Source organism: Onychomys torridus, chromosome 2 (assembly GCF_903995425.1).
Source record: "Onychomys torridus chromosome 2, mOncTor1.1, whole genome shotgun sequence".
NCBI classification, from domain to species: Eukaryota; Metazoa; Chordata; class Mammalia; order Rodentia; family Cricetidae; genus Onychomys; species Onychomys torridus.
Window position 1 is genome coordinate 138,627,232 of NC_050444.1, and position 18,375 is coordinate 138,645,606.

At 53.7% G+C, this 18,375-nt stretch overlaps 1 protein-coding gene across 2 annotated transcripts; it reads right to left on the reverse strand.

Moving 5' to 3' along the window:
- Positions 1-9,126: 9,126 nt before the first annotated feature.
- Zc3h12a (zinc finger CCCH-type containing 12A) lies at positions 9,127-18,074 on the reverse strand. 2 transcript variants are annotated; one of them, XM_036179013.1, is made up of 6 exons: positions 17,968-18,074; positions 16,796-17,269; positions 12,556-12,695; positions 11,384-11,618; positions 10,814-10,920; positions 9,127-10,618 (listed from the first exon to the last, which is right to left on the reverse strand). In XM_036179013.1, exons 2-6 carry the CDS (start codon positions 17,233-17,235, stop codon positions 9,753-9,755), a joined length of 1,788 nt encoding a protein of 595 aa, XP_036034906.1. In that variant the 5' UTR covers positions 17,236-17,269; positions 17,968-18,074; the 3' UTR covers positions 9,127-9,752. The 2 variants fall into 2 exon arrangements, with proteins under 2 accessions (XP_036034906.1, XP_036034907.1); XM_036179014.1 differs by having other exon boundaries at positions 9,801-10,503.
- Between the last annotated feature and the right edge of the window lie 301 nt (positions 18,075-18,375).

Sequence of the window (18,375 nt, forward strand, 5' to 3'; positions counted from 1 at the left end):
TGTCTCTCTCTCTCTCTCTCTCTGTGTCTCTCTGTTTTTCAAGACAGGGTTTCTCTCTGTGTAGCCCTGGCTGTCCTGGAACTTGCTCTGTAGACCAGGCTGGCCTCGAACTCAGAGATCCACCTGCCTCTGCCTCCCGAGTGCTGGGATTATCTTTTCTCTTTTTGCTGGCGTTCACCTAGTTAGATATTTCTCTAAAAAATCACGAAGCTGGTAGAAAAGCCCCGAATTCCTGAAAGTCAGCTTCCACTGAGGGGAGTGAGAGCCTCCCAAGAGCCAGCACTGCCCCGGACAGTCCTTCCTGCAGAGCTCAGGCCCTGCTCATGTCCTTGGCTGTCTTCAGGACAGTGGCCTTGGCTGCACATTGCGGTGCCGATGCTGGGATCCTGACCCCAAGAGTCTAGGGTTGAGGTTCTCTCAGAGTCTAGGCTGCTGATTAGGAGTCTGCTGAGGCTGTGGTGTTAGAGACTGAGCCATACATATGGCCGGGTCAGGCTTGGGGGGCTTCAGGGCCTTGCCTGCCCTTTGACTGTCTGATGCCTGGTCCTTTGCAGAAGACTTGGGCCATCAAGGCCAAGCTTTAGGCTGAGCGAAGATGGCCTGTTACCGGAACCACCTTCTGATATGCAAAAGTTTTTCTTTTTGTTCTTAAACTCCCATTTCCTCTGATGATTTTCCAGTCTTTGGCCATGTCCTTGGCAGCAGAACTCCAGTTCTTAAGGAAGTAGTTTATAATATGTAGATTGTTCCTTGAAAACGAAAACCTCAGAAACATTTTGGACCCTCTCTCATTGGTTTATTGCCTTGTCCTTAACTCTGAGGAAAGCAAATAACCGACTTCAAAACATCTGGACCTCCATAGCTGGCTGTGTTCTAGAGGAGTAGTGGTCCTGCTCAGTAAAAGGTAGATTATTTATTTATTGCATTGTAGAGTTGGCTAGAGGACCTCAACCATGCTAGGCAAGGGATCTGCTACTGCGTACCCTCCAGGCCCTAAATGTGTGTTATGTAGCAGCATGTCTGTGTGTGTGACTGTCCCTGTGTGCATGTGGAAGGTTGTGGCTGTGGGCTGATTGCTTTATGCCTCCTCTACCCCATAGCGTTTAACCATGGGTTGGGTCTTCTAGTTTTCCTGTACTGGCCAGTGGTACTCAGGCTCTGAGAGGTGACTTGCTTTTCCTATTTTGGGGTGGCTTAGAAAAAGGCATCCAGAAGACTCTCGTGATGTAGCTTAATTAATGGGGTGACTGTCTGGCATGCAGAGTCCTGGGGTTTGATCATGAGCACCATATAAACCTGGGCATGGTGGTGCATGCCTTTAATCCCAGCTCTCAGATGGATCAGAAGTCAGAGTCATCCCTGGTTACATAGGGAGTTTGAGGTCAGCCTGAGCTACAAGAAACCTTACTTTAAAAAAAAAAAAAAGACCCACTCCAATAGGTTCCTGCCTCTGTACCATGCTGTGATACTAACTTTATCAGCTTTGTGTACAAGTCATCGATGGTAAGAAGGAATGTGTTTACACAAAAAGAACATTGATCTCGCTAGGATAGTCTTTCATTTTAACCAGGCAGTCAGCAGTCCCTAAACCCAAGTGACAACTAGGGCCCTGTGGGTTGTGGGAGTAAGCCAGTTCCTAAACCAGGTGTGACGGCACACATGCCTGTAATCCTACCGCTTGGGAAGTGCAGACGGGAGTTCAAGGCCAGCCTAGGCTGTAACTAGCTGGCCTGTGTGTGTGTGTGTGTGTGTGTGTGTGTGTGTGTGTGGTGGTGGTGGTGGAGGGGGTGAGAAGCAACAGCTGCTTCGAGTGACCCACCTGTCCTCTGGAAGGGCAAGGCATGGAGGGTGGCACACTTGTTTCTGCCACCAGGTATACATACTTCTTTCTATGTGCGTCTCTCTAACACGGAAAGAGCTTGCCCTTGGCCTCGGGAAGTCATAAGACAGGACCTGACCTTTTGTGTAACATTTTTGTCAGTTACTTGAAGGATAGTCTATAGCAAAGCTTCATGGGAGTGTCCAAGTTCTAAGGACTAAGGAAGGGGCCCTTATGTTTAAAATCAGTGTTCCCAACACTCCTGGGGTACATGAGGAGAATGTGGGGAACACGACCAGCCCACAAAGTTGGGGCCTGTAAGAGGGACCTTAGGAAGCTTGGGAATTGGGACAAGGACAGTGTGGACCAAGAACAGGGCTTGCAAACCTGCTGTGCTGGTCCAGAGGCCCCAGGTCTCAGGAGCCTCAGAGCACTGTGAGAAACGGATCTGGGATCTGTCCGTCATTGCATGGGTTAACTGTGCCCCCACACTTGAGTTTGTACTGTTTGCTTCCAGGAAAATCCTTGGTTCCAAGAGTAGGAAGCAAGCAGCAGGGTCTTCACCTGGAAGCTTTTGGTCCTGGGTGCAGGAAGTGTGGAGAGTAATGCTCCTGCATCCACCCAGTAAGGCGCCTGCGCTTGTACGTAGTTGGTGTGCGGTTTAGAGCACTCTCCAGCAGATTGTTTGCACTTATTTGGTGTTTCCCCACCCTCAGCCTTATTCCAAATCACTACGGTGTTCACACACTTGCAAAGTCTTTTCAGAAGCTCTGACTTGATGGAAGTGGAGGACAGTGCCCTGTGTGCACAACTGCACAACTGCCTCTCAGCATGGGGCTGTGAACAGTGCCTAGGAAGGCCGTGTGTGTGTGTGTGTGTGTGTGTGTGTGTGTGTGTGTGTGTGTGTGAGAGAGAGAGAGAGAGAGAGAGAGAGAGAGAGAGAGAGAGAGAGAGAGAGTCAGTCTATCCTGTGTGTTTAAAGTGTGTGTTCCCAGGTTTGGATCTTCAGGACCAGCCTCAGGATTTGAAGCACAGGTTTCATTTTGAACACTGCTCTGTGCAATCCGTCATACTGTGGGTCTGACAGGAGCAGGTGGCATGGGTGCTGGCCCTGGCTTAGGTGTCCAAGGGAAGGGGAGTGGGTATGGATGGCTTGGGGTGTGGGAGGGTAAGACCAGATCTTGAATGTGTTTTCTCTTTAGACCTCAGCCTTGTGTAGTTCTCCACTTTGAATATGTTGTGTAATATGCCTAAATATTAGTTCATTAAAACATGTGGATAATTTATAAATAAATACTAGGTTGAACCACAAGCACTGCTCATAGTGAGATTGTTTTCATCTATGAAAATGACTGCTGTCATGGTTGGATGGCGTGTTGGAGGTCTGTGCATTCCAAATGTTTGTTGTTCATGTACAAGAATACCCTATAGGCCCCTGGTCCATGTTCTCCCAGCTCCACACTTCACCCCCAGATAATCTATTCTGTAGCTCAGGAAGGGTGGGGGCTTTGAAATATGTCATCTGAATAGCTGTCTCAGTCTATAGAGGCTACTATAACAATAACATAAACTTGGTGCTTTACAAATAACTGTTTTAGAGGCAAGAAAATCTAAGGTCAGGCCACCAGTAGATGCATGTGCTTGGTAAAGGGTCTGGATCCTGGTTCCCAGAGGCCTTTGCTGCCTCCCTGAGTGGTGGGAGGGGGGCTCCTCCAGGCCTCTTTCATAAAACACTTTGTAATTCCGCTCTAGAGAGCTCTGCCCTTTGAGCTCACTGTCTGCAGGCCCTCCCTCTGGGGATTATAATTACCACAGGGCTTCAGAGGAACTCTTGGCCATAGCAATGTGCAAAAGGTAGACAATCAGATGGTGCTGGGGTGCCTCCAGTGGGAACTTGGGGCTCAGTCGCCGGTCCTCTAGAGACAGCAGTGCTTTGGGGCCTGAGGAGTGTGGACAAACACTGTTTGCAAAGATGGTAAGGTGCTGGCTCTATGCTACCTTTCGTTTTTAAAATAGCTTCTTAGATTAGACATTCTCCCAAAGCCAGCTTTGGGCTGGCAAGATAGCTCAGCAGGTTAAGGCTTTTGCTGCTAAGCCTCATTCATGACTTGAGTTTGATCCTTAGGACCCTCACCATGGACGCAGGGAACTGACTCCCTCAAGCTGTCCACTCATGCACATGTGGGTACACACAAATGTGAAAACATACACAGTCAGGCTTGATGGTGCACACCTGTAATCCCAACCAGCAAGTGAGAAGCTGAGGCAGTGGCTTTCCTATGCCAAGCTACCCGGAAAACAAGACAAAAGCAGAAACAGATTCCAAATAGACAGCTGCCTTATTTTCACTGACTGATACTCCACTGCTCTGTGCCAGTTCCTTCAGCCCAAGTTCTATTGATGGGGTTGATGTCTCCAGCTTCTGCTGTTGTCCTGAATGCCCTCCATCTTTTTTTTTTTTTTTTTTTTTTTTTTGGTTTTTCGAGACAGGGTTTCTCTGTAGCTTTGGAACTTGTCCTGGACTAGCTCTGTAGACCAGGCTGGCCTCGAACTCACAGAGATCCACCTGCCTCTGCCTCCCGCGTGCTGGGATTACAGGTTTGCGCCACCACCGCCCGGTGAGGTGTGTGTTTCTTAGGTAACCTGGAGTACCAGGTCTCCAGAGTTGACACTAGATAGGATATTGCCTATTTCCCCACATCCTGCCCAAATGACAGCATTTTCAACTTTTCTATTACTACTACTACTATAATTGAGACAGGGTTTCTCTGTGTAGCTTTGGCTGTCCCAGAACTCACTTTGTAGACCAGGCTGGCCTCAAACTCAGAGATTCACTTGCCTCTGCCTCCTGAGTGCTGAGACTACAGACATGCGCCACCACCACCCTTTCAATTCTTATGGAATAGCAACTCATGGTGATTTTATTAAGTATATGTAATTGTAATTTTTCTCCTTATTCTTCCAGCTGTGTGTGTGTGTGTGTGTGCGTGTGTGCGTGTGCAACACATTGTTGAGGGTTGAACTAGGAGATTGATACATGTTGAACAAGTAATCAACCACTCAGCTATACCTCCTGCTCAAGAATTTTCTTGGCAGCTGGGCAGTGGTGGCGCACACCTTTAATCCCAGTTGGGAGGCAAAGGCAGGTGGTTCTCTGTGAGTTCAAGGCCAGCCTGGTCTACAGAGTGAGTTCCATGACAGCCCGGACTGTTACACAGAGAAAAAGCAAAAAAAAAAAAAAAGAACTTTTGAAAATTCACTGCTTAAACAAACAGCACATACCTGTGATCTAAGTGCTTTAGGAGCTAAGAGGATTGTGAGTTTGACGCAGTTCTGCACTACAAACTGAGACCCTGTCCGAAAACAAAAGCCAAAAGGAGTTCCCTGTTTGTGTCAGTGCTCTGCTTTGCATGTTCTCCCAGACAGCCGGATCTCCAGAGCCCAGTATTTCAAACCTCCTGCAGTCACTCCCACCCTTGTCCGCTGAAAGACACCAGCAGTTTGGGCTTCAGCAGTTCCGGGTGGGCAAGCGGCTCACTCCAGGCAGCAGTAGTAGTAGTAGTACCGGGGGCTGCCAGAAGGCGGCAGCAGGATGCTGCTTGCCTGGCCTATTGTGAGCGTGGTTGCCTAAGAGTCTCCTTGCTGTTTCTTAAATTGGTAAGCAGTTTAGGATCACCAGCTGCTGCTTTGCTAGCAGCTTCAGGAGGCACACCCTGGGTTACAGCCTGGGCCTCCTCCCCCTCCAGGAATTGGCTGCAAGGATTTACATGCCATGGCCTAGGATAGCTTGGGCTTTCTTAATGACAGGGGCCTACTTCCTGCCTCTTTCAGCCAAGTCTCCCACACCCTTTCCATGAACTAGGAGGTCCCCAGGACAGGTTCTTGTCACCCAGCCTGCTGTGAGCCAATGACAGAAGATGAGCCAGGAGTTGAAGCGTGGGACAAAGGCTCCAGGGTCCTTGGGCTACCTTCCTCTGGCAAGGCTTAGCTAATGACCCTCCCCTCAAGTTCTGTCTGCTCACTTCTTTACCCAACACCTCCTTGAGACAGGGGGTTACCCTTTTGTTCAGGTTCTTTCTGGGGAGGGTGGCGGGGGTAGGGGTGGGGGTGGAAAAAGGAAGTGAGAAATGGAGCTGCAGAGATGGGTGCTGGCCTCGTCCCAGCTGCTGGCTTCCCTCACCCCCTGAAAGACACCAGCAGTTTGGAGCATTAGCAGCTCCAGGTGGTCTTTGCACAGTGGCTCTTTAGGTACCAGGATCTTCAGGGACCGCCAGGTCTTCCCATGTCCTGAAGAAGCCCAATGGGGACTGAGTAGACATGGACATCCGGAGCAGGGGTGCTTCATTCCATTTTGGGCTGGCTCAGTCTGGCAGGGAGTACAGAGATTTCCTATATCAGGCTACCAGCAAAGGCCGACTGCAGTCATTTTGGCTTCTGAGCAGGCTGGGGCCCCCCTTGAAAGGGTTAATCTTGTGGGGCAGACCTTGCCCAAGCACCTCCGCACCTGCTGGCCCTAGTAGGCAGGGCCTGTGGGAAGGCCCAGCTCCTAGGGAGCATTTCCCAACAGTGGGAATTTGCATACACACCAGTTTCCCCGTCAGCCTCTTGGCTCAAGTAACCAGGAAAAGCAGCAGGAAAGAGCAACTGGGGCAGCTACCTGGAATTTGGTCCCTTGCAGCATGCCTAGTGGCTTGAGCTTTGGTCTCAGGAGTCACATTCTGTCCCGGCTACCCTCTCCCGTTAAGCTCACACACACACACACACACACACACACACACACACACACACACACACACACGGATCACTGTGGGTCGTGAGAAGTGTGGTGAGTTGCCCAGGGCTGCCCAGCTAGTGAGTGGGACTTGAACTGGCTGCCTCTAGCTCCCACTAGCTAAGGTATCCTGTTGCAGTATCTAGATCGGTGGTGTGGCTTTGTGTCCTGTTCACAGGTGGGAGGCCAAGGCCCCGTGACTCAGCATCACCCATCTCTGCTGCTTTTGTGGGCCAGGAGATGAGAGGTGGTGAGAATTTTGGAGTTAAGGCTGAAGCAGGTCACAGAGAAGCAGCAGCCTTGGCTTTGAGCCTGGCTGCCTGCATAGCCCTGCCCAGAAGCTAGATTGAGAAAGAGGCCTGGAGGCATGGCTCTGTGGCCGCCTTGCCCAGCTGAGTTGAGCTGTCAGGAAGCATGGGTGCCAGGTCAGGCCTCAGCGGGCCTGAGCTGACCCTCTCTTCCCCAGGACTTAGCCCCATTTGGCACCTTCTGTGTGGATGTGTAGACCTCGTTGGTTCTTGTCAGGGAGCTAGCCGGGCCAGGCCCTGCTTCCTGACATTCACCACAGCCTGCTGGTACTAACACTGACTCCTGTCTGCCTATGGGGTCACCTCATTTACTACCTCCACAGGACAGTCGGCGAATGACTTCAACTCTGACGAAGGAAGCAAGCAAGTAAGCCAGAGAGTTTCCACTTCCCCTTCCAGAGGACCCCTGATTCTCACGACCCTCAGGCGCCATTATGTTGTACAGAGAAAGACTGGGCCCTACCGAGTGTCTGAACCAATGGTCATTATAGTTATCTCTCTGGGAGGACATTTCTTCCCATTTCTGCAGGGACTTGAGTCACAGTAGACTGGTGTCAGATTTTGGGATCAGGGTTTTACTGAAAGCCCTGCCCCAGCCTGCCTTCCTCCGTGGGACCTTGGGCAAGTCACTCAGCATTGCCAAGCAGCTGATAATGAACCAGACAGTCCGGTATTTTAGCTTCCTATCCCATAAAGACAAACAGATGCCCGTAAATAAGCCTTCTGATGTGAGTGTGTCTTTGGGGTGTTTGTGTGTCTTGTGTGTTTTGTTTCATGTTGTTTGAGAGAGTGTCTCATGCAGACCATGTTGGCCTGGACCTTGCTTTGCAACCAAAGATGGCCTTGAACTCCTGGCCCTCCCACGTCTTCTTCCCAGATGCTGGATTGCAGGTGCATACCCCAGCACCAGGTGCCGAGTCGTGAACTCCGTGCATGACTGGCTACATTCCCAGCTCCCTGGACTGCAAACTCTAGTTTGGTTGTAAAGTCTAAGTAAGGCTTTACCATCTCCTTAGGCTGATAAAACCATGTGAGGAGGCTGGAGGAACCACTTGGGACAGACATCTTGAGTGCCTGTGAGAGGGAGGCTTCCAGCCCACGTATGTCGAAGTGCCCTATCCCTGCCTTAAACGGGGATTTCTGAAAGGGTGCTCAGGAGCTGGTGGTCAGGGCCTCTGGGGTGACATTTTCTTCCTCAGTATCACAGCTGTTCTGTAGTGAAGTAGTTTTTAAAACAAAATATAGCTGTACCAGCCATTAAGTACAAATCAGAGGAATTGTTCAAAGGTAGTAAAATTAAACTTAATTAAAGCTGTAATTTTTTCCATTTTCCCTGGCTAATAGTATTTGTTTGGGGACTGTGTGACAGCCTAGTCTTTATTTAGAATATTTGATACTCATGTTCATTTTTGAGGTTGGAGCAGGGAGAGAAGAATCATCTTGCCTGGGCTTGTCTAGGCTGGTGAGCAGTTTGAAGTGGTGGATGGGGTCAGTCCTGTGAACCCACCCACAGGAGTCACACTTTTGGAGGCCTCTTAATGAGCAGTTCTTGTGTGGCAGGAGGCAGGCCACACACCCAGCACGTATTATCTCACTGAGTCCTTGTGACAGACCTGTAAGGTAGCTGCCATTAGCGTTCCCATTTCATAGATGAGGAAACTGAGGTCTGGGAGGGACAGTCCCTTTGCCCCAGCTGGCAGAGTCAGTGGCAGGGCCTCTCCATGCTGCTGCCCCTACCCCAGCTCTCTCCGACCCTGCTCTGCCACCCTCGTTCTTTGGACACAGATCTGGGAGGAGGGTCCGGAGTGCAGCACCCACTCAGATCCCCCACCCTCTAAAGCTATAACCTGGCAGGTCATTTCCTTATTCCCTACCCTCAATTTTCATCAGCATAGAAAAGGGGAACAGCTCCCCCCCCCCCTCACCACCACCAGGGTCACCCTCTCCAGCTGAAGCCTCAGGGTTCTATGACGTTTAACTTCTGCTTCCTGTACCCGTCACCTGCCGTGGCCCAGGGACACCTCACCTCCTACCCAGGCTCAGCTCCAAGGGACCAGCCAATTCCGGAAAGCTTCCTTTCTGAGGACAGGGAGTGACATCAGATGACTCCCCCAGGGTGAAAGCTTGAGGCCACCTGCTCTACTGGTCTCTTGTCATTCCAGCTCAGCTCTGCCCCCCAAGGACATCAAACACAAGGACCTCTTGTAAGGACTTTCATATCCTTTATTTGTTTCATTCTTTCCATTTAAAATATTTCAATTTTTTTTATCTGTACATAGCATACATGTGTCCTCCCACCCGTGGGGAAAGGTAATAGGTGTGGGGAGAGAGGGCCTTGGAGCCCTGGTGGGGTGACGGGGTAGGTGGACAGAGCGGGCGGGTGGGTTATAAGAAGCATCTTGCTTACTAACATGAAGCCTCATGCCCTGTGAACAGGGATGAAGCCGCATTGGCTTGAGGGGGGCCTCGGAGGGCAGGCACATGGTGCCCAACTAGCCGGTGGTGCCGGCGTCCCAGGGACAGGGTGGAGGGTGGGGTCTAGTTCAGGCCTCTGCTCCCCCAGGCCTCCCTCCCCGCCCTCTGAGAAAAAAAGAGGGTTTGGGCATCAGCCACGGATGGACGGCCTGACCGGCAGCGTCTCCTTAAATGACAGAGATACAATGTGTATCAACAGGGTGATCGCTTCTGACCCATGCGGGATAGAGGTGCCACAGGGCCAGAACCAATCCTATGGTATCTTTGGTTTGAGGATTCTCTTGCCTGTTCCACTCGTCCCTCTGTCCAGCTTCCAGGGTGGGCCAGGGGCTGGGGACTGACCTGTGATGCCCCACAGCCCCTCAGGCCACCTTCTGGCTTACTCGCTGAGGTACTGGGACTTGTAAGAAAGGATCTCAGCGGCCAGCTGCTGGGGGTCCAGGAGCTGCGGGAAGCGCCCCATCACAGCTTCTACCAGCTGTGGGGGAAAGACACCACACAACTTGGTGTACACACCGGCCCTTTCTTTGGCCCTTTCATTTGCCCTGCCCCAGGGGTCCCTGCTAGCTCCTGGGCTGGGTCTCTGGGGCTCCTGAAGGACTGGGGTGGGTGAGGGCAAAGGGTATGGCTCAGACCAGTACTCTCTGGCTGGAAAGGTGGGTAGCTGGGGCACATAGTCAGTGGGGACACTGAAGTGGCCAGCACCCATGGGCTGTCTAAAAGGAGAAAAGGCAGGTGCTGCTGGCAGCTCAGACCCGTAGGTATGATAACCAGCATAAGGGCCCCGAGTAGGGCCCGAGTCCCCAGGGGTGCTTCCTCGCACCCCCCATAATTCTGACATCTGGCTCTCCAGGGAGCCAATGCCTGAATCAAGGCACTCCTGGGAGGTGTATGGGAGTGAGTCCAGGGTGTGTGGGAGCCACTCTGTGGGCCCAAAGCTGCTCCCACTAACAGGGAGGCTCCTGCCAGCTGGAGTAAAGGTCTGTGTTGAGCCTTCTTGGTGGGGGCCTGGGGATGATCTGGCCCCCAGTTTTTTCCCATCCAGGCTGCCTTGCTCAGCTTCTGAAGACACAGAGCTGGGCTGAGAGGCAGGGGAAGGCCTCTGGCCACTTTTGTCCTTGACTGGGGTCCTGGGGGATGAGAGGAGGGCATTAGCACGGAGCTCGTCAGCCACTGAGCGCTGGGGGCGGCTGGGCCGCTCGGGGTGGAAGAATCGGCACTTGATTCCGTAGGTACACTTCCTCCCTGCAAGAAGGACGGAGAACGTCTCTAAATGGGGCCAGAGGGAAGAGGAGGCACGGGGACTTGGGGTATAGGTGGCCTAGTACATGTTGTCCCCACAAGGAAGCTACCAGGGCACAGGCAGGCCTACCTAGGTGGATGGGCAGGCAAGAGGAAAGTGGGGTACAAAAGGCTATTGAAGACGGAGCTGGGTCTCACCATAGGGACATGGCTGCTTCCTGTGTTCAGAAGGCAGTGGCTTCTTACGCAGGAAGTTGTCCAGGCTAGGCCCATGCCGTCCCAAAGGGTCATCAGGGGGCATGAACCTGCAGCAGATGAAAGGAACGCTCAGGAGAAAGAAATCATGAAGAGGGACCAAGAAAAGGGCTAGATAGCCAGCCTTCCTGCAAAGAGTAGATCAGCCCCCAAACTGCCTGTCTGCAGATACCCCCCAAAGGAAGAGGGAATCCCTCAGTTCAGAGGGTTTAGCTCAGGATTACCTCCAGGCATTCCCCAGGCTCTGGGAATACCCTGGGAGTTCTCAGGGTATCAAGCGACCACAAGCCAACTGCATTGGGACATACGCTGCCATAGACTTACTTGAGAGCCATCTAGGAGCTCATTGGGCCCTGTCTCAAGCTAGTGTCAACCTCCACCCGCCAATCAAAACGTTCTACTGGTCTCAGCCTTCTCTCCGCTACTCATGTCATCCCCAAAGTTGCAACCCAGACCATGGGCCCCGCAGAGTCTACCCCCAGTATCTCTCCCAGTCCTCCGGCGGCAACGCACTTGTCATTGACGAAAGAGTACATGAGCAGCCGCTCCTCAATGAAGCGCTTCCAATCCTGCCTCTCGCCTTGGAGGTCCCGGTATGTGTCGTTGGAGACTACCACCCCGTCGGATTCGAAGGCCAGCTTCACAATGAAGCGGTCGTCATAGCACACCACGCGCTTGCCGCCTACGCGCCTGGATGGCGTGAACACCAGGATCTTCTTCTTCTCTAGTTCCCGCAGAATGTGCTGGTCTGGGGGATGACAGAGGTCCAGGTCAGGGGCCACTGGGCACCCCGGGACACCCACAGGGCTCCAAGTCACAGTGGCCAGACTCAGAGGCTATTCACACCAGTTTCAAGAGGACAGAAACCAGTCAGTCACGTGGAAACCAAGCGCACCTGTGCGCAGGAACCTCCCGTTCAGCAAGAGTGCCGAGCCCAGAGTGGCTCTTCCTGCTTCCCTCTGACTTGTGTGCCCTGCCTGGACCACAGGGGTCCAGGAAGAAGTGTCTTGGCCCTTATACACTCAAAACAATGCTCCCAGCCTTGTTCAGAAGAGGTCCAGGAGCTCCCAGTCTGACCCAGACCTGCAGACTTCTAGAGAAGTTGTCCGATCACTCCCTCCCTCCCTCCCTCCTTCCCTCCCCCTCCTGCTCCTCCTCCAGGTGGGGGCTCTCATGAGGATGGTGGCCACAGCTTGAACATACCAAGGATTCACACTGCACTGGGTTAGGCACTTCTATACCATCTCAGCTGCTCCTTCAGCAGTGTTGGGTGGGTACTGTCAGCACACTGCCACCCTGTCCCACTTCACAGAGGAAGAGCCCATGGCTCAGAGCATAGCTACTTAAGACCCTCGCCTGGGTTACTCGGGGCCAAGCCTCTCACCCCGTCTTCTTGGACTAGCACCCACAGTCTCAATCATGAAGCTATTCTGCCCCTCTACCACTGGGGAGGCTGAACAAGGGACACCCCTCCAGGAGGATGAGGGAGATATCCTAAGGCTGTACAAGGTGACTTCTAGCCATTCCTATCTGAGCTGGGTTGCTGAAGGTAGCAGGTGTTGGAAAAATACAGGCTGGTCCTTGTTTACAATCTAGAAGGTGCTGGCCCTATTCAACGACTCTTTTGAGGAGCACCAGGGGTCCCTGGTACAGTGAGGCCATCCCCTTCCAGAGGGCATCCATACCTGTGATGGGCACATCTGGCCGAGGCTGTTCCTTCCTCCAAGATGGTACAAACACGGTGATGTCTGTGTGGCCCCGCTCCAGAAACCAGTTCACAGCCAGTAGAATGCCCCGACAAGAGAAGACTTCCTTGTTCCCGTGGCTGGCAGGAGAGGGACATGTCAGCTCACAGAGTAGCCAGTCTGTGGTCACCCAGGCTGGAGCAGAAGTGGGAAGTGGGCCATGCTCTAGCCCTGCTTGGCCTTGCTGGATAGCTGCAGGACTCAAGCCCTGGTCCTCTGCCAGTAGGGCCTAAGGCCTTGTCCCTGGGCCGGTTCCCACAGCGCCTGGTGGCCAGCCCTAGTTGGGACTTTCCCTAAGATTCCATCTCAAAGTGTGGATCCACCCAGGAATCTAGCCACACTGGCTCCCCACGTAGAGGGGGAGGATCCAGGACACTTGCAACATACCTGGGGGTGGGGAAAGGTGATGGGAGACTTGGGGATCCTGCCCCACCCAGGAGCTACAGGGACCACGGGGACACAGATGTGCACACGTAGGCTGAGTCACCTCAACACTACATAGCAAGGAGGCACCAGCGATGTAAAGCAGGAGAAAAAAAAAAAACAAAACAGACTGTTCTGGATTAAAGTTCAATCTGTGTACAAGGTCTCAGCTTGGGTCCCCAAAGGGTGCAGGGAAGGAGCCCGGGGGTGTCACGCTTCCACAGGAGTCAAGCAATAACAGCCAGGAGGCACTCCAGGAGCTCTTCCAGGTGAAAGTGAAAGGTCATCTCTTTTCCTCTCAAGAGGCCAGTTCCCTGCAAGCCTGCCCCTCCCTGCATGTCTCTGTGTCCTCTTCTCCCCCCTCACACTCACCCTTCCAGGGAGGGTGTGACTCCTGGCAGAAAGATGGGCAGGAAATTGCTGGGGAACTCTGCTTGCTCACAAGGAGGGCTGGGGCGTCAGGCCTTGGCCTTCTATCTAAACATGGCTTTCCTCAGAAGCAGCCTAGCTGGATCCTCGGTTGGTGCCCACACGCTTTGTGGACAGCATCTTTCTCAGACTAGCCACTTCACACCAGGGGGCAAACTTCCCTAAGGCTTGAGGCTAAGACAGCTGGTACGGTGGAGTTCCTGGAAGTACTGGAGGGGACTCCCTCCCCCGCAATCCCAGCCTCTGGTTAGCACCACAGTGAGCAACTCAGACTCATATTTGGCAAATAAAACAGAATAAATGTTACGCAAAAGAGGCAAGTCCATGGCAGACCACATCCTGTGGGTAGCTTTGGGGGAGTGATAGTTGGTGCCCCGAGAGAATGTAGAGTGGGAAGTGGGTTAACTGGAGGCATGGAGGCTATCTGGTTGGGGGGGGGGGAGGCTCCAAAGTCTAGAAGTCTTTGAAATGTAGAGGAAACAAAGTTCACCCCCAAGGTAGCACTCACACCTTCCTGGCTCCCTGACTCCCCTGTAGCCTGCTCATAATAGAGTTAACACTCACGGGGAGCTGCAAACCTGGCCGTTCTATGTTCTCCTCAGAATCATGAGCAAGCCCACAAGAAATACTGCAATTATCCTCCCCTTCCCCTCTGTTCAGATGGTCCAGAGACTTAGTCACCAGGGTCACACAGCAGCCAGTGATCAGAACCACTCCGGCTGGCATTTAGGTACCAGCAGCCCTGATGGTTGGGAAAGGCACAGGGGTCACCCAGACCTTTCAGTGCTGGGAATGAAGACTCCATGACACATGCAAGTTACCTGGCTAGTGCTAAGAGGTGAAAGCCGAGCTGGGGTGTGGGGCTACTGGCTTGCCATCTTGTCTCTTACAGAAGGCCCAAAGTTTATGGGAGAGAAAAGTAGCTTCTGAACTCAAGTATCAATGATGTGCATTCTGCATATGGAGAGGAAGGGGCATCCCTGGAACCAGAGAGAAATGATGGACTCTTGGCAAATTCTTGCACCTCCTTCTGGAAGCCAGGTGACATGTCAAAACCTCTGAGAAGCCCTTCCCCACTTTCCAGGGCGGGTCGCAGTCTGTGGCTTCACAATGCCTAGCATTGTTGCCCCATCATTCTGCTTCCTTCCCTGGGCACTCTCTTGTCTCCCCCAGATGTGAGGTAGTCGTCTGCCTCATGGCTCACTGTCCTGAGTGTGCAGTGTCCACGTGTCCCCTGACCTTGCTATGTATTCATGGGCCCTCCTGGACCAGCAAAGTCAAGCGTGAGGACCTCACCGATGCCAGGGATCTGGTTGTGTACTGCCTCTGGGCATTTAAAACCATGGCTGGGGACAAGTCCACTCTCAGCAGTGCTGGCACTGGAATGTTCTCTCAGCAGGTAGTCACAGCCCTATTCTTGGCAGAGAGAGCACTTGAGGCCTGAGGCCCAGAACGCCTGGACAGCTCATTCAGCTCACTGCAATGCAGGAAGCTTGGTTGGCCCAGGAAAACCAACTTCCTCTCACTCTCAGAGTCCCGCAGACCCACAGGTCAGGGCTCCCAGCCTGATGGGCTCTGTATGTGGAAGACTCCAGCTCCTGCCCAAGGACAAGGCAGGGCTAGCCTCCCTAGGTGAAATGAACTGCCTGGGCTGGGCCTAGCAAGTGGAGGAAAATTCCCTTAGAAGGAAACAAGAGGTGAATTTCCCCACGATTTGCATATGGTGGGGGCTAGCTGGCCTGCCCTTGTGTGTGTGGGGAGCAGCAGGGTAGGAACCAAGCAGCTGCTGAGACAGGAAGTGTGAGGCTGGAATTCCCCTTCCGTGGCCACCCCAGCTCAGAAACCCCCAGCAGATAGGCAGGCGGGCAGACGGGCCAGCCTGCAGACAGTAGCTGTCTGTCTCTTTGGTATCAACTCTCCCGAACCCTCCACTACTGCCCCCCTCCCGTCCAGGCCCCTCCTTCCCCTGCCCAGGATACAAATACACATAGCACATGGCTGCCCACAACACTCCTAACACCCAGCCCATGACTCCTAGAGAAAGTCAGACCCTCCTAATTCCTCCTATTTCAGAACCTCAGCGAGAACTCCAGACTCGGAATGTACAAGTCTGACCTGCTGCCCTCTGGCATGGAAGCCAGCGATTCTCAGCCTTCCACCCAAGATCAGCCCATTTTAAAGATGTGAAGATGGACCCAAAGGTGTAGAAGAGGTCTGCCTTCCTCCCCACCCCCACCCCAGTGCACCAGCTAAGTAGGGCCAGGACCAGCTGGACAGCTCACTTGACCCAACTGGGCCGGGAGTAGGTGGGACCAATGCCAGGTAGGGAAGAAGCTGACATCATGACAGGTTGGGCAGTCCACTTGGGAGAGCCCTCAGGGCAACTGGGAAGGAGACTTCCCCTCTTCCTGTTCTCTTGCTGGGGTCTCCCCTGGTCTCTGCCAACAGGAACTTTTCCTTGTGTGTGATCCACCCAGTCCTGACTCACCAGCCCGTTGTGCAGGGAACTGGGAGAAAGCAGGGCTGGAGGGTGCGGCCTGGATAGAAGGGAGAAGTCAAGGGCTCCTTAAGGTCAGAGGCAGCCTGGCTCATCTTGTGCCTCCTCCCCACCCCATTCCCCGTGAGATCTGCAAAGGTGACAAGCACTGAGGTCTAGGAACCCCCAGAGATCAGTCCAGCCCAAGCAGTGTCAGTTCAGGCAATACAGATCCCATCAGGGTTCACATGAGCCCAGAGCATCAGGCCACCTGCACACACCCAGGGAGCCAGATTTGGCAAATAGATTCCACCTGGTTAGGGCTAGGGAGCTCTCGATAGCCAGCTAACTAAGCCTTGCTTCTGTAGGCGCGGAAGTCTAAGACACGGGGGTCCCAGAGGCCTCAGCCGCTGAGTAACAACTGTTTACTTAGTACTTGCAACTTGTCATGTCCTTTGCATTTTTCCCCCACAAGGGCCACCCGAGAGGAAAGACTGACAGAGCCAAGTAATGGCTCCACCTGTTAAGCTCCCAGAAAGCTCGAGCACACAGGCGAATCCCCTGCATTGCCAGGAGAGACCATGGTACAAGGTACACAGGAGGTTGAATTCTTGCTTCCCATTTATCAAGGAGCATGCCTGGAAAAGGGTTCGAGTTCCCATTTCCCTTCTTAGGACATTCATGAAATACCCCAAGAAGTCTTAGGGCTTCAGGGAGCCTCCTGGCACATGGTGGGACCTCACAGAGTGTCTGTACTCCCTCACCAGTCCACAAAGAAAGCAAAGCTTTCTTTCCCAAAGGAAGAGCCACAGACGCTATTCTACAGGTCCTCGCCACAGAAGTGACACATACCTCATGGCCACATTGCTTCCATCGATGACCACAGGTCTCAGGTCACTGCCCTCCTTGTCCTCTTCTGGGAGTGAAGGTTCTAAAGAGGAAGGCTTGGGGGTACTTCCGCCCCTGGGCACCAGAGGGGGCTGGGGGCAGGGGTCTGTCGAAGCCTGGCACTCTCGCTCAGTAGCTGAACCATGCTTCACCAGCTCCCCCAGCACGGTGTTGGTGTCCGCTTGGACCCCCAGCTTCTGCAGGACACTGTGGATCTCGGAGGACGAGTAGCCCAGTTTCCGGAAAAAGTCCACCTTCATCTGCAACTCAGCAGAGGCCTCTTTAGACTCAGGATCCTGTGCTGGCTGAGGGCGGCCCCGGCAGCTGTGGCTGTCTTCAAGATCCCACAGACTCATGGCGGGGCTGGCTTCTCGGACAGGCTTCTTTCCACAGGGGTCACTCATATCTCAGATTCTTGGAAGGCGTCCATCACAGCTCCTATTGACCAGACCACAGGGTTAGGGGCAAGGAATATCCAATGTAGCTCTCTCTTTCAACCTCTCTCCCCGACAGGATGAGGCAACATGAACCGAGGTGACACTATCCAAAGCCATCCTCACGTGCCAGCTTAGGCTGCGCTCTCAAGAGCTCTCGGCAAGGAGTTATTCTTATATGAGGGAAACTGAGGCATAGTCAGTAAGAATTTACTCAAGGTCCTCAACTCATAGTTTGTCACACACAAAAAATTTGAACTTGTCTGACTCCACCCCCAAACCCGTCCTGATCTACGCCAACCCAAGGGACCTAAGAGGCAGGGGCGGGGCTCTCAGAAGGAAACTGGGGGCTGGAAGTGCGCAGGGGACTCAGGGGCTTCCCCGTGGTGGCCATCGCCTTCGTTCTCCAGTCCCATACGAAGAGCCCAGGGCCGGAGTCCCATTCCAGGAAGGACAAGTTTCCGGGGTGACCCACAGGGAGAAAAGTTGCTGGGACACTCTGGTTGGCTACCGGGCCCGGTGACGCGAGGCGGTCCCGGCTAGAGCCTCACGCATGCTGGGTGCCCTAAGACAGCCCGTTCCGCTCACCAGGGTGAACTCCGCGGGGTCCCAGTGATCCCCGATGGAGATGCGGCCCGCGACCCTCCCGAGGTCAGTCCCATCGCAGCGTACCACCGGTCCCACCCCGCCGCACTCACTCACCCCGCCGAGCGCCGGACGCAGCCCGTAGCGTGTCCATGGAGCCAAGTCCCGAGGTCGGACGGCACCTTCGTAGCCGCGACAGGCGGGCAGGTGCTTTAAGGGCCGTGACGCGGAAGCCAGGCAGGGCCGCCGCCCCTTCCTGCTCCGCCCCGCTCCTGCCCCGGCCCCGCCCCCGGCAGACCCGCGCTGGTCCCGCCCCGTCCCTGACCAGACCCCGCCCAAGCAACCTTAGCCATGCCCCTGGCCACTCCAAGTCTGGGCGGCCGGGAGCTTGTGCCACCCGACTGCTTGCTTAAGGGAGGCAGGCTCTGCAGAAGCAGGTTCTGCGCACTGTGCAAAACCGGAACAGCATGGCCTGGATGGTTCAGCTCAACAATTTGACAGGTCCACTGGCCTGATCCAGACTTC